This window comes from Ammospiza nelsoni, chromosome 14, assembly GCF_027579445.1.
Source record: "Ammospiza nelsoni isolate bAmmNel1 chromosome 14, bAmmNel1.pri, whole genome shotgun sequence".
NCBI lineage: Eukaryota > Metazoa > Chordata > Aves > Passeriformes > Passerellidae > Ammospiza > Ammospiza nelsoni.
In genome coordinates, this window is record NC_080646.1 from 14,686,987 (window position 1) to 14,703,058 (window position 16,072).

A 16,072-nucleotide genomic window follows, 5' to 3' on the forward strand; every position below is an offset into this window, starting at 1 on the left:
AATTCGCTCTGAAACATCCTAAACACCCTCAGAACCTCAATGCTGCAGGCTCAGTACATCGTCCATAAAAATGTAGGTATGTATAAAATACAGAAATAAAAATCGTCCGCCACTCCCCGCGTTAATTCTGTCAAGTGGAACAGAAAGCTTTCCCATTGCTCCTTCAATGTTTGCTTTTCCCCCTTTTCTTTTACAAGCAGGAGATAAAAACAGATCTACAAATACAAAACCAAACACAGACCTATTAAACACAGATCTGCACGAGTGTGAGGCAAAAGCAAAATATAAGCTTTGTATTTGTGTTAATATTTACACACTAAATTGTAGTTTCTGCTTCATGGCTGTGATATTTAAATCACAACTAGAGCTGTGTAGCTTAGGTAACTGAGCAATACACTTAACACTATTTAAGTCTGTTAACTAAATAACAGCATATTAAAGTGAAAAAAAAAGGTCAAAATCAATCTCTAAAATATCCAGCTCAATTGCCTGCAACAGCAGCTTTAAAAATAATTTCTAAGCATAAACAAAACAGAAATATGGCCAGCTTCAAGTCCAGCTTACTGTTTTAAAAAATTAAAATTTTCCTCTGCTCCTTTTCAGCATCCTAACTACTTGTAGCAAATAAAACAATAAACTACACACAGAAAGGTTTTTCAAAGTTTTCTTTTTTGTTTTAGTAAAAAGCCAAAACAACAGCAAACAGAGGGGAAAAAATAAAACACTTCACACAAAGTTATAGAGATTGAACTGCACTCTTGGCAACCACCGTCACAGCAACCAGTCATCACACCAGCTCCACAAGTGCCTTTTACACTGAGACTTCCAACAAAGACTCCAGTGCATTCACAGTCTCTGAACACTCATTCTGAAACAATCAAGCTATTCAATCTCCCCCCAAATTTTTGTTACCATCCGGAGCTAGAAGAAAACCTAATGCAAACTGCTCCTGAGGCACATGTGCACTGCCAGGCTCAGGATGCCAGGTCACAGTCAGGTACCTGCTACGTGACTGAGGGAGCTCAGCACCCCCAGCATCTCCCCTGTCCTTCCCAGCCTCCTGATCCCCACCATGGTACAGCCCTGACTTATTTCCACAGCAAACCCACCACATCAGAGGTGTAGGACTTCCTAAATAAGCATTCTGCAATTCGGGCAGATTGGAAACCCATGCGATTGTTAAAGGAGTTGGCAGGTGCATCTGTCCTCTCATGCTTTTCCTGGAGCACCAACAGTGCTCCATTTGCTTAGTTTGTATATCCATGAACTGAAAATTCTCTCAGATGAGCATCACTGCTGTGCAGGAAAAAAAGAAACATTTCACATAGACGGCTAATTTTTTTTTTCCTAGCAGCAACATCAGAATTCTTCTTCTGCGTTTGCAATTTGTGAAGTCTTCAATTTCTTGAGTTTTTCAATAGTAGAAGATACTGAAATCTCTCCATGAACTTTGTTGTCTCTGGTTCGTACATTGACAGCATTATTTGCTTTCTCCTTTTCTCCAACCACTGCAAGACATAGCACAAAATATTACACAATCTACATTAGAAAATGAGCCTAGAACAAACTTTGTCCAACATTAGAACTTAAATGATATTCAGAAATGTAAGATGCTGCAATTACCTAAAATGAAGTTATACTGAGCCAGCTGTGCATTTCTAATTTTCTTGTTTAATGTGCAACTTTGATCTAGATCCACATCTGACATAAATCCTGCTTCAAAAAACTGGTTGCAAACCTAAAAAAAAAAAAAAATCCAAAGAAACCAAAACCCTCTTAGTATTACTATATAGTTTACAACATACATTTTTAAATGCTGCAGTTATTGATTTCTTCCAATAATTAATTCATGCATATGCATAATTTTGTTCTTGTGGATGATAAGGATTTCAATGAAGTTATCTGAAGAAACCTGCACACACAGTAACACCCCAGCAGGGAGACAACAGAAGATAACATCTATATCAAACATGTGCTGCTCTGCTACTGCATGTCAAAAAAATGTTCTCAGAGAAAGAACAAAGGGGAGTAGGAACAAACACACTTATTCTTGCATTAAAATGTAAAACCAACCATGGTTCAAAAGGGATGTAATCAATAATACACATGGTGGGAAATGGAAGAAACTGGCTCTGCCTACTTAGAGCTGTGAGTGCTGTAATGAAGCATTAGTTATATAAGGTTTATTATCCAGGATGCTTTGTCCTTGAATAATTACAGAAGTATGCACATAATTAAAGAACCCAAAATACTTAAAGTTGCATACCCCTTACTCAGACATATACAAATTTTGGACTGAAACTTTTATGTTGAAAAATTGACCTCTCCCCCTAAACACGTCTCTGGGGTTATCGCGCATTAATTTCCTGTTCTAGGACAAGCACAAAGGATCTCTGCAATCTGCCTGCAGCCAAAGGAGACAAGCTGTCCTCTCACCTGCTGGGCGTACTGCTCCCAGGTGGGGCCCACAGGCACAACCATCACCTGCCGTGGAGACAGCCACAACGGCCTGGCCAGCACGGGACAGACAGGAAACAAAGGTGCATTTTACATTTCCACTCACAGCCACAGTCATGTTCCACAATAATCACTTCTGTATAGAATTATTTATGTTAGCTAAGGCTGCTGGATAGTGTATTCTCCCTCATTTGAAGCTCACACAAAATAGCAAACAGATTGATTCCAGTAAAATTACATATTGGGAAGTTGGGACCTTCTGGTTTCTTCCCAGATGACTTCACAACTTGAAACAGAATTCTTTTCTGCATAATTTTCCCTTTTATCTATTACTTTACAGTGAAGATGGACAGTCAAGTGACTGAAAATGAAAATTAACTCTTCCTTAGTAATTGAAATACATTCATGAAGAAATACTTCCAGATCTTATCCAAGATAAAAGGATCAATCTTAGAAGTACAAAAATATTTCACATATTACAATTACTTAATGCCTGTGTATACACAAATAATTGCTTTACATACATCTGGCATCCTGCTGGTACACAAGCACAATTTTGAAGAAAAAAGGAACAAGAATAATGCAGGACTTACACATTCAATTACAATTCCTATTTCTGCATTATTTTAATTTTTTCTGCAGTCTCATGAAATTGTATGGATATCATACAACTCAGACCAGAAAACCTGACTTTTCTCATAATCTTACTAATTTTGAGAAAACTTCAGGGATATTATTTTTGCATTATAATATATGGGACAATAGGAAGGATATGCAGTTTCTACATTGTTAAAGTCTTCTTAGAATTCCATTTGTTAGAACTGTTAAAGTCTTAGATTTCCACATACCATTTTCCTCCATAATTTTCTGCTAGAATAGCTATCATTCTCTCCACAGATCCCAAAATAGCTCTGTGAATAATCACTGGCCTTTTCTTGTCATCACCATCCTTACTGAAAAAAAAAAAATAAAAGGTTTTTGTTTAAAAATAAAGTTATCTTAGGTCACACACATGTAATCTTACTAATATTTTTGATTCTACTTTTAACATAAAGACAAATTTTAGTTATACTTATGAAAAGCCTACTGGTTTTACTAAAAATGTACTTCAAGTCAGCTGGGCTTTTAAAGAAATTCTAATTTAAAATAATCATGCCTGCAGCTAGTGGCAGAGACACTCTTAAGCTTGAGAAGACATTTGACTGACTCGGCACCATTTTTGTGCATTTTAATATTTTATGTTCTTCCTTGCACTCTTTCCATTAGGACTTGCTTTTATTTTGTGGCACAGGAACTTACCTGTCCTTACTTTTAATTACTTCACTTAAATTACAATCCTGAAATTTAAAAAAACTGGCTTAAAAAAAAAAGCCAGTTCATAATATTATCACTTATCATAAAAGCTATGAAATTTACTGTAGAATATGCCACAGGACCAAAACTTACAAATTCTTATCTATCTTCCCCATCTTCAAAATATGCAAAAGTCAAACACAGATTTGCAAAGATACAACCCAGAAAATGAGTATTCAAGTCAACGTGGCACTAAAATTAATTTCCTCCATGGGCCTAGCTGGAAACCAGACAGATTTTCACTAAAAGCTGTTTGCACTTGGTTTATGTTCCAAGTTAACTAATTTAATCAGATAAAAATAAAGAACCACTTAGTACAAACATACATTGCTCCTTAGGGCATGTTTGAATTTGTGTGCTGTGTATCCCACAGAGACACAATGACGAGGCTGAAAAAGAAAACTGACTCATCTGAGGAGTTTTTAGCATTACTTATGATCAATTGTCTTCAAAATTGACAAGACAGAAAATGAGATTTTCCTGCATTCACAATCAAAGTGAGCTATCATTACAGTGAGAAAATATATTCAAGTTCATGACTCGCTCCTCTACCCACTGGGGGTGTCTGCTCTGCCTACCAGCTGACTGATTTACAAGCCAATCATTTGCTAAATGAGCAATATAGCATTAGTACATAATGGGAATTGCAGATAATGAAAGCTATTGTTTAATTTCATTTTAAAAAGGAAGATATTCAGCTGAACCACTCACCCAACATAAGTAAGATTAAACCGAATGGGTAGCTGGAAGTCAAGCTGGATGGTGGCACACTGATGGTACCTACCAATTGCATCTTTGATTTTAATATCAATCTGTGAAGCAAAATGACACAGTTACTAAATATAGTTTGCTTGCAGTACATCTGCATTTCTGTCCATCCCAAAGTTATACTGAAATGCTGAGTCACTAACCTTAGGACCATAAAACGCTCCATCTCCTGGATTCAAACTCCATTGCTCTCCAAAGTCATTCAAGCTGTTCTGTAGTTGCTAATCATAATAATGAGAGAGTAATTAAAAAAGGTACAGAAGGGCCTCTAATTACTAGAAGTCAAAGCAATTGCCTTTGAAATTCAAAAGGAGTCAAAAGGCAGCACAACCTCTATTGTTCAAGCATTTTCTCATTTATGATAAATAATGTGGAACTAGTGGTTCCTTGTGTAACTACAATGATTAATCAGACAAAAAAATAGAAATTTAACTAGTTCAAGGTAAGGGGCTAGGTAAGAATCTGAAAGTTCTGATTTTCTATAGAAACTTCAGAGTTAATGTGCTACTTTCCTACAAGGATCCAAGGGCAGTATTTAGCATGTGATTTAAGCAATTTCCCCATGCAGCAAGGAAGAACTCAGTTAAATATCTATCTCTGCAAGTACAAATATTAAGGGGATTGGGTTTTTTTGATTTTAAATTAATTACCTTTTCTGCATGATCCCAGATCTCTAAATCTCCAAGATAATTGTCTGGTCTAGTAGAAAGATGTAGTTGAAAGGTAAAGCCAAAGACAGCGTACACTGACTTCAAGAAATCAAGACAGTCCTTAATTTCCTCTTCAATCTTAAACATGAAACATATTAAATAGGTTAAAATTGACTTACATAAAAATGTAATTGAAGCTACTGAATTTCTCATAACAAGAACATAAGAAAGAATTAAAAGTCACTTGTAAATTACATCCAAGGAACCCAAATCCATTTAACGGGCAAAGCAAGATCTGAGGTGTTGTGGCTTCAAAGCATGGCAAGAAAAGTGGTATTTTCGTTAAGCGTGAGGTTCTGGAGTCAAATTGTATCTTGAACTAAAGTAAATAAATTTTTACATGGAGTTCCACTAAAATCTATGGCACTGCTGACAAAATTAAGTTTTTATTCAGCATTACTATAGAAAACAATGGGATCAACTGCTTTTTTTTGCAGAGGGAGATGGAAAATGCAACACATCTTATTTTTTGGGGTTTAACTGCCCAAATGCATCTTTCTAAATAAAATGAACCACGTAGGGAAAAAAATACCAAAAGCAGCTTTACACTATACAATAGAAGAACCAAGAGTTGAAATATTTCAGGGATTTTTGTCTTGTTTACTGTCAGTTTGCACTGGGAGAGGGAAAGGTTTTTTGGTTGACTGGTGGGGATATGGAAGGCACTTTTTATTTTTTTTACCTGTTCCATTGTGCAAAAGATGTGAGCATCATCTTGTTGGAAGCGCCTTACACGAGTCAAACCACTCAGAGCGCCTGAGAGCTCATTTCGGTGAAGAACTCCAAAATCTGCCAGTCTAAGAGGCAATTCCCTCCAGGATCGGGGCCGATGGGCAAACATCAAGCTGAAAGGAACATGGAAGAACCTTCCTTTTATCCCTCTTACAGGAGATTTAAGCAACACAGAAATAAACAAAGCTCAGTACAGACAGTAATCACATTTTTAACTACTCATTCAGAGTGTCTACATCCTGAAAGACAGGCAAACACAAGGAGCACACCACTCAGTGTACTGCTAAAGATCACTGAGAAAAAAAAACACTGCAAGAGTAAATCAAGACAGGTTAATCCATACCCTTTTTGGAATATCACATCCGATGCCCACCTCTATGCCACAGAATTGGTATTTACCAGTGGTACAGACTACTATTAGCATGCACAAACCCAGCTCAGTGCAGACTTACTGCATACATACATTACTGTGTGTATTAATACTCCTTTTATTCCTCCTCAGCCCCAAAAAGGATAAATGACATAAAATAAGAAATTTTCCAGTTGAGAGTACAAACCAATGTCCTGGACAATTCATGGGTTTAAGGGCAAAGGTTTCCTTCTCAATCTCAAATGAGAACATATTTTCACTGTAGTGCTGCCAGTGTCCTGAAGCTTCCCAGAGTTTACTGTTGAAGATGTTCGGAGACACAACTTCAGTGAAATTACGCCTGCGATATTCCCCCTGGACAACAAATGCAACATTGAAAAGGTGAGAGAGCTTTTGACAAGCAAAAGCTTGATTCTTTTCAACTGTAGTATTATGATGGCAATTTACAGGACTACTGCACACATAGAGTTTAGACAATTGAAAAAACACAGCTTCACTCTGCCTTATTTTCAAAAAGGTTAAGTATGTATAATCCTTGTAAAAATCTGGTATATGTTTACATACATAGATGCTTCTCTTTCTGTGGCTAGCTCAGCACTATGAATGGCCTATCACTTAACAACAAATGACAATCAAGTTGTTAGGACTTGTAACATCAGTACATACTCACCCGTATGAAATCCACAAGAGTGTTATACAGAAAGGCACCTCTAGGGAGGAAAAAGCAGCTTCCAGGACTCAAATCATGAAAGAAGAAGAGTTCTTGCTCCTAGTTAAATCAAAACCAGAATGCTCTAATAACAATTCAGAGAGAATTGCAGAATGTAACTACTTCACACACATCAAGACTCTGCTTGCAAAGATGGGACATTACAGCATCAAGATGATTTATTGTCTACAAGTTCTCAGCAAGACCAGTTAATTGCAGTTCTTCCTCTTAGAGATTTGTAAGAGCACCAAATTCCATTTGATTCTTTGACCATGTAAACACACATTTCCCCAAATTTCCACCAATTATAAAGAATGACCAGACCATGTTATTTACACAATTTCTAAATAAATTCTCTTCTGTGAAAACAGAGTGGTTTAGGTAGGATATGAAAAGACTCTACATTAATAGGTTTAAGGTTTATATCCCTAAACTAAGGGACTAAAGCCATTAACTTCTTCCCAACATTAGTTTAACACTCATATGCAAGTCATGAGCTTGTAGAACTAAAATTTTAAAGTGTAACACCAAGAAGCACATAGAACTGGCTCCCCTTAAAACTGTCAAAAAACAACAACAACAAAAAAAAAAATCAAACCAAAACTAAAATACAAGAGAAGAGAATAAATTCTATAACAGAAGTATGAAAAGTAGACAGTGGAATAGTGTACCTTTCCAATTTTCCTATGATCCCGGTTTTTGGCTTCTTCCTGGACTTTTTCCCATTCCTTCATCATTTTGTTATCAGGAAAGGATATTCCATATATTCTCTGCAGAGTTTCCATGTCAGATTTTCCTTCCCAATATGTAGAGGAACTCTGATACACAAAACCCATACTTTAGGATAACATTACATAATGTCAGGGAAAGAGGGATAAACACTAACCCATTCGAACATTCTTGTATTTTTCCTTGGGAAAAGAATTATACACAGTCCTTCAGCTTTTATTTGTAATACAAAGAGACTTGCAGTGCCTTTTAGTCAGTATACTAATACAGAAGACAAGCAGAAGTGACAGGTCAAATCCTGTTTTATTCTGCTTAGGTACCTTGTTTTAACTCGCATCACAGCATATTTTATTATTTCGTGTTATGGCTTTTAAAAAGACAGGAGTTGTTTACATTGAAAACATAATGCAGTAGGAAAACAAGAAAGGCAAACCAAACCTAACTCTCACAATTAAATCTGAGCAATTTTAACCCTCTAACCACTCAATCCCCAGAACTCAAGAGTTCCATACACTTCATTTTGGAAGCCAGGAAAAGCCACAATGATGAATGTTCCAAAGAGCTCAGTCTAATAAGGTTACCAAAAGTAGGATCTGTGAGTAACTTAAACTACAACACACATTCAGAGGCCTCTGCAAACAAGGTCTCTGGCTTCCCTGGAAGCAATGCCATTTTTTAACAGCAGCACTTGCAGACCTGCTGAGGCCCACTTGATCTCCTGTACCTGAAAAATCTCCTGTACCTGACAAAGTCAAAATACTGTTTTCTGACCCAGTGAGTATCTTAATGTTAACTTACTGCAGAACAGAGCGTGTACACCCCCTTGCAGTCAGACTAAGCAGGACATTTGTCCTGTGCAGTGCAGTGCTGATGGGAGGTAGTGGCACAGTCCTGCCACAAGCACTAAGGCTGCTCTTCTCTCCTGCACACAGCAGAATTGGCTCCACAGCTCATCTGTCACCACTAGCTAGAGTAGTTTTGCAGTGCTCTTCATCAGTCTAAATGAGCAGGTAACTACACCAATATTCTGATACAAAACATGGTGGTAACTTTCACTGAGGTACTACTGCCTTAGCCAAGAATCAGTAAACGTCAGACACAGATCAACAATTAAAGTCAGTAATTCTACTTGTACAATGGGAACTGGAAAAGAAATGAAGAACTACTGTACAGTAAGCAAAGAAAACTAAACAAAGGACCAATCCTAGTACAGTCAGATCAGAAAAATAAATATATCAATAAATCAACTGACAATTTATTTCAGCTTTGATGCACAGTTAATTTAAACTTACCTTAACTATTTTAAGGGCCTTAATTTTTCCAGTGTGTCTCACATGGGGTCCCTTGCAGAGATCAATCAACGGACCACATCTACATGCCAAAACAAAAAGAGTGTTCATTTCCAAGCAACCCAACATTTTTTCAATACATTCACTAATGGCACACAAGTTCATGTTTGACTCATTCAAACATGCCAGTAAATATAAATATGCACAATGCAGCAAACTTAGTGACCTTAAATGTAACTGTGCCTTCTACCTGAAGTGGAATATTCACTCAGTAAATGCTCAGAACAACTGATCCATTTTCAAGAGCATCATTTCACATTTGCCAATTTATACAGTTCCATATGTGAACTTGTTCAAGTTGGCCAGGAAATTTTAAAGTATGCACATCAAACAGAAAATGATGTTGCCATTTTCCAACCAACTAACAAGTAACTGAATAAGCAGGTTCCTCACCCCACATTGAGCTAGAATTAGCTCTATACATTATGCATCAAGATAATGTCAGAGATGGCAACTTATTTTAATCAGTCTACTGAAACCAGAGGGAATAAATAAAAACTGGATTTGACATTTGTCCACAAATTGAAACCTAATCTGTCCCAGCAGAGAAAGAAAATCACACTATACCTACGTAGCAATATTATTTGCAAACTATAGTCCCAATCACACAAAAATTCAGAACTCAGAATAAAAAACCCCCAAAATTTTCTCTAAAATTAAATTAATTAGCTATAAAAATACCTAATAATACCGTTCAAGTATATTTCTTTACCTGTATACTGTGGTAGTTGGTGTCTTCACCTTCTCATTAAGGATACGACACTTAAACTTGTTATACTGTGTGTGGAAGCATGAAAAGCCAGAAACGTTACCAAAATGGATAATAAAATTCTCTTCAAACATTGTATACCTATATTACAAGTGCATCAGTAAAAGATACTTCTAACTAAAAAAAACCAAAAAAACCCCAAAACAAACAAAAACCCCACCAAACAAATCAAAACAAAACAACAACAACAAAAAAACCCCCACATCAGATTCACAGCTACTCTAAAGATTTACCTTAAACATGTCTAACAGGATCTCCTTTTTGACTTCTAGCCTTTCAAAAGGCTGTTTCTCTTTTATGATATTTTTACAACGGTTCTCTAGTAGTGGGAATTCAGTACTAGATACACTTCTAGATAAAGACACAGGCAAAAGAAATATAAATTAATTATTTTGGTACTCCCATTTTTCTAATGGTCTAATTCGAAAAACATGGAATGTGTTGTGATTTGTCACAGTATTTTTTTTCTTAGTTACAATCAGCTGTATTTTCAGACATAAAACCCAGAAACACAGATAGTACCACCCTGAAAAATCCATTGCAATCATTCCTTTGAATGTCTAGAACAGTCTTTGACATGATTGACTGTCTGGAAGACCTATAGTTCAAAATATACATGTGATTTAGGAAAAAAACAAACCAAGGGGGAAAAAGGCTCAATCCAGCCCCAAGAGCCAGTTTATCAGCTCATGCAGATTCAGTATTCTCCCTGCCTACAGAAGGATAAACAAGGAAAAAACAGAATTGTAAAGCTGTGCACAAGGATTAGAAAAGTAGTAAACACCTAGACAAGTTACATTTGTGCCCTTTCTACAAGTGACTGTGGCCCCTGGAAACCAAACATGACTCTTGAAGGAAACCTTCCCCTTTGCCTCACAGGAATTTCAGAAAGTTCAACTCAAACACTGCAATTTTTCCACAGAACAGCTCCATCTCTTACTGCTTCTAAATTTAAATATATACACACACTCAATTGAACTGTATATATAGAAGACTGTTTCAAATCATATTAGAGTCAGAATATACTTTTAACATGCAGAAACAAACAAAATAATTCTAGTACTAATTTTTAATAGGGAGTATTAAAGTTCTAAGACACGGTAATTTTACCTGTCTTCAATATACATGTCATAATGAAATCCATTCTCAATTGGTGGTCCATAGCATAAGCAGCCCCCAAAATGTCCTTCCATGGCCTCTCCAAGAATGTGAGCACTTGAATGCCAATAAACCTGTAAATGAAGTCAGCTGAGCAAACCATGAGGTCAATGGCATTGTGTAACTAAAAAGAAGAAAAAGCAAACTAGAGATATCTGCAGGTAGGACACAGACTGGAACCAATGTTATTCAAATTTTGAGGGAAGTAAAACAACTTTGTATTACTTATTTAGAATACTTCAAAATGAAAAGATAAAGGCCCATCATACTTCAGTCTGAAAGAGGATGACTCTACCTCCGCACAATTCCTTCAAATTAATTACTGTACCTTGTTTATTTAGAAGTTAATTTCAGTTGAAGTCTGTGCACCACTAATCACATCTAAAGCAATGTAGCCAGTTAGGCTGCCATTGTTCACATTCAGTACATTACCTGAAATGTTAGAAGAGAAGCCAACAACACAGTAGATCAATACCAGTCTGATGTTCTGACTTCTTATTAATAGAGACTATTTCAGAGCTACTGCTATAAGATAAAGCCTTGACAGGCTCCTGAAATGTCTCCAACAAGCTTCATCACATGAATAATTATTTGACAAAACTGAAGTCCAATCCCAGCGTATAAGGATAACATAAGCTTCAGATTGAATACCATAAAAGAAAAATCTCAGTCAAGTTGCTAAGTATACATATAGTTCAATTGACTAAGAAATGTCTACTTAAGGATCTAATTAACAGTGCCAGTACCAGGGGGTGTAGATTTTATTTATGGCTCAAGTCTAATATTGGATAGCTTTTAGAAAACAGTTGAGACTGCCTCACTCTGCTTTCATCATCTGATCTTCAAATGCACTGAGCCAAACCACAGACTGCTTCAAGTTCACATACAAATCAAGGCTTTTTGTGCTAACTCCTTTGAGAAATAACTTGTTTATGCAAAAGAGAAGGATGAAAAGGACACAGATTTTACTCACCCTCAGACTACAGGCACTTAGAATTTAATCTTTGTTGAATCATAGGAAATACATTACTTTAATAGTTTTGTGGGTTTTTTTTAATAGAATATTTTTAAAGCTTAATGCTGCAATCAATTTTATGTCATTAGTTTCTTTAATCAAGCAGAAAGCAGAGCGTTTACTCACAGCTTTGGCTTCTTCATTATCAAAGGTGAGCAGCTCTAGGGTACAATCTCCCTCCAGTGGACGGTCCAGATCCCAGAGCTCACCATTCACTTTGGCTATGACTGCATTTGAAGCCAACACTTGACTAAAGAAACAGAAGAGACAAGAACATTTAGGTTCAGATTTGTAAAACCCTTTGAATTTCTAAACCCCATAAGATCACATCCACATCTTGTAGCACTTGAAGACCATAAACTTTTGCTTCTGTGGTCTTCTTAAGGTTCTAAACCTTAAAAGTAGGCAAGTATTTAAGGTCTTGAGAGGTTTTGTTTAACACTTTTCAGCGCTGGGGATCTGGAGGAAAGGCTGCTCCTTACAACAGGTTCTACTGATTCTGCTGACTCACAAAATGTCTCTCAATTCCCAGCAGTGCCACAGATTTAATTGGAAGCATTATGATCCCACACAGAATCCCAAGCATCAGAACTGCAACCAGCTGTTTCTACTACATGAAGCTGAAGTGCCAATGCTTTCCAAGCAAACCAATTTAAGGGAGCCACCACCCAGTGACCGTGATATACATTTTATATAACAAGGTAAGAGACAAATGATAGTAATAGTTTGATCACTACAGAAGTACAACTCCTTGAATGTGCCATTACCTAATTCCTACAGCTAATTGATATGGCGTGGTTTTCCAAGATTCCCCTTCAAGTGTCTCCCCATCAGTCAGCGTAATTTTGATAGGTTTGCTCTGGTTGGCTGCTCTGTAAGCTAGCAAAGCATCATGTTCTTTTTTCAGTGCTTCATAAAGCTTCAGTCTGTCTCCTATGAAGCTTGGCACACACTGGAGCTGTAAGACATAAATTTGGTCACGCACACATATTTGTGAGACAAAGAGAATAAAAGGATTCACAGTGTTGGTGCATCCCCAGAGGTTCCAACTTGTCCAGATTTAACTGTACTGGAATTTACACTAAAATTCAGCAAAGCATTTATAAATAGTAATATACAGGATAGTCCCATCTAACTTACTGACTATTTTAGAGTGATTTTCCATGCACTTTCATCAATCTGGGTCTAAATGAGTCTGTGAGCTGGACCTCAGAAAGCAGCTTATATTCCTGACCCAAAATTTGCATTTGGCAGATGTCCTGGAGAAATTTGGATCACTCCAAAAAGCCCGCACTTCTGCCACTACATTCAAAGCATCAGATTCAAGCCAGACAGTTCACATGAAGGTTCCTGTATTTTGAGAGAAGTAAAACTCACCTTAGCTTAAGGTGAATTATTAAGCTCTATTGTACTACAGAAATATTGCCAACACCCCTTCAGCCATCATGAATGCTCATGAACCATCACCCTCCTTAGGCACCACAAAACCATGAGCTTTATTTTCCAATAACCCAAATCCTTTCGTTATATAAAAGGTAGAGATTTAATAATGTATCAGTAACCCTACTAATGCAAGATTAAGCTCTTGAATAATGTGAGGTTTTTTTCTATGTGCTATAGCAAGCTTTCTCCCCAAAAGCTGGGATTTCAAAATACAGCAAAGTATTCCAGATTTGAGTGCCTTTTCTGAACCTGGCTGAAAACCACTTGTATTACTACGTGGTATTAAAGAACCACTTACATCATTCTGGTGCTGGTTCACAGATTCATTTTCCTTTTTCTTTTCCTCTTTAATTTGATTCACTGCATCAGCTGGACTTGCACTGGAGACTTTCTGAAAACAGTGAGAATACAAAGTATACCCCTATTATACCATCACCTTTTTTTCCCAGCAATCATCAAAACAAACCAAATCAGTACAATATAGGGCTAGAAAGGCAATTACAGGGAGGAAGGTATGTCCTCAGTACAAAGACTTCTCATGGCACATCTGAACTACATCCTTTTGATGTTCTGCAGACACAGCAATGCTGCTCACCAAGCAAAGTCCCCTCAACAAAATTTTCCAAATGTTACCACTACAACTATCACTAGCAAAATTGCCTGAGAGCGACGGTTGGAGATCAAACCAGAGCAGTGAGCAGTCATAGCAACTTTCAGTGGTGAGACACCTTGAACAGGTTGCCCAATGATGCTGTGGATGCCCATTCCTAGCAGTGTTCAGGCCAGGCTGGATGGAGCTATGATCAATCTGGTCTAGTGGAAGATATCCCTGCCCATGGCAAGGGGCTTGGAACAAGATGATCTTTAGGGTCTTTCCCAACCCAAACCATTTTATGAACCCGCCGCCTTGGCACAAGGGCAGAGCTCACTGCCCAGTGCTGCGGGCAGACACCGCGACAGGCTTCTGCTCCCGGGGGCTGGGCACAGGCGGCTCGGCCCCGTGAGTGTCCCCGTCCCGTCCCTTCCCGCCCGGGGTCACCGTCCCGCCCCGCTCCGAGCGCTCCCGGCGCTACCTCTCCGCCGGCCGGGGGCTGCGCCGGCGCCGCCCGGCCCAGCTCGGCCGCCAGGCTGCGGCGCAGGTGCAGCAGGCGGTAGCGCAGCTTCTCGTTCTCGGCCCGCAGCCGCTGCAGCTCGGGGCTGGCGCTACCGGGGCAGTGCAGCTCCTGCGGCTCCTTCAGCCGCCCGACCTCGGCCGCCAGCCACCTTAGCTCCCGCTCCTGCCGCGACAGCCGCAGCTCCACCGCCTCGGCGGCCGCCGCTGCCGCCATCTTGGCCCCGGCGCGCTCCGCCCCGGCCCCGCCCGCTGCCAGCGGAGCCCGGTCGGGCTGTGAGGGACGTTCCTGCTCCCATCGCTCCTTTTAAATGGGCAAACGGCTCTATAGAGCCACTGGTGCTGTGCCGGTGATCCATCAGCCTACCCGAGGCCGGTGAGCAATTGGGAAGTGCAGATATCCACGGAATCAATTGGGGTGGAAAACACCTCTGAGATCATCGAGTCCAACCTATGACCGAGGACCACCGCGTCAAGTGGAGCATGGCTCCATGTGCCACATTCAGTCTTTCCTTAAACGCTTTATGAAACAATGGCATTGTTAAAACGTGTTGGTCGATTGCATTCTTATTTGACTTCAATGTCAAATAAACACTGCCAGAGCTTATTTGTAGTGGATGCTTCCTGGCTAACATCATTTCGTATGAAATCAGGCTGATTGAAACTATTGAGCATCTTAGCACAAATTGCAGAACTTAGCACGAAGGTAAATACTTTGAAGAGGTTTGAGTTGCCAGGTATTAGGACTCAGATTGTACAACTCCTGTTGCACAGCCCAACAGTCTGCTGCATCATTTTCATTGCAGTTAAATACCTCAGACCCTTGACCCTGGGAAAAGAATAGCTCTCCATCACAAATCTTTTATATACACCACGTACTTTCATGTACTCTTTTGTCCTAAACACTTCCTTGCCATCTGCAATTTATCTAGTTTCCTCCCTTTATTGCACTTCACATTCACTTTTCTGTGTTCAGTTTCTTAACATACACTTTCAAATTTTTGCCTTTAACCTATACTCAGACTTTAAAAGGTGTGGGTTTTTATTACCAAATTGGCAATTACCAAATCAGAATTTTAGCATTTTATTCTTCTATTTACACAGTGAGAAATAAATACATGGTAAGTGAGAAGGCAGAGAGATAAATTTTGTAATTTTTCACAACTTGATACATTTCCTATATCATCTACTCTTCTTTGTGATTTTAAGGTTTTATAAGAACACGGTTGAGGTTATAAGGATATATTATTTTACCAACAAAAATAATGGGGAGATTTCTGGCTCCAAACTTTGTACTCCTTCAGAAGAAAAAAATCAATTATTCAGTGCATCAAGTCCAAAGACACTCCTGTAGTGTATACTCACAAATTTTAGGTTAAAATACCTCAGCAAACTGATA

At 38.4% G+C, this 16,072-nt stretch overlaps 1 protein-coding gene across 2 annotated transcripts; it reads right to left on the bottom strand.

The window, feature by feature from the left end:
* Window positions 1-650: 650 nt before the first annotated feature.
* On the bottom strand, window positions 651-14,890 carry TARS3 (threonyl-tRNA synthetase 3). Of its 2 annotated transcripts, XM_059482065.1 has the most exons (19): window positions 14,636-14,890; window positions 13,861-13,953; window positions 12,887-13,077; window positions 12,246-12,369; window positions 11,057-11,178; window positions 10,180-10,297; window positions 9,890-9,954; window positions 9,121-9,199; window positions 7,771-7,917; window positions 7,061-7,159; window positions 6,578-6,744; window positions 5,971-6,133; window positions 5,229-5,366; window positions 4,722-4,799; window positions 4,522-4,622; window positions 3,306-3,410; window positions 2,437-2,509; window positions 1,624-1,738; window positions 651-1,508 (listed from the first exon to the last, which is right to left on the bottom strand). In XM_059482065.1, exons 1-19 carry the CDS (start codon window positions 14,888-14,890, stop codon window positions 1,360-1,362), a joined length of 2,382 nt encoding a protein of 793 aa, XP_059338048.1. In that variant the 3' UTR covers window positions 651-1,359. The 2 variants fall into 2 exon arrangements, 1 of the variants encoding a protein (XP_059338048.1); XR_009419410.1 differs by lacking the exon at window positions 2,437-2,509.
* Between the last annotated feature and the right edge of the window lie 1,182 nt (window positions 14,891-16,072).

Excerpts from the sequence above, each read along its gene's own strand:
- TARS3 (XM_059482065.1), bottom strand. The coding sequence starts at position 14,890 with ATGGCGGCAGCGGCGGCCGCCGAGGCGGTGGAGCTGCGGCTGTCGCGG. Across the intron at positions 11,179-12,245 it reads ATAATGAAGAAGCCAAAGCT|GTTTATTGGCATTCAAGTGC; the intron begins GTGAGTAAACGC and ends CTTCATTTACAG. Across the intron at positions 5,367-5,970 it reads TCTTTTGCACAATGGAACAG|ATTGAAGAGGAAATTAAGGA; the intron begins GTAAAAAAAATA and ends TTCATGTTTAAG.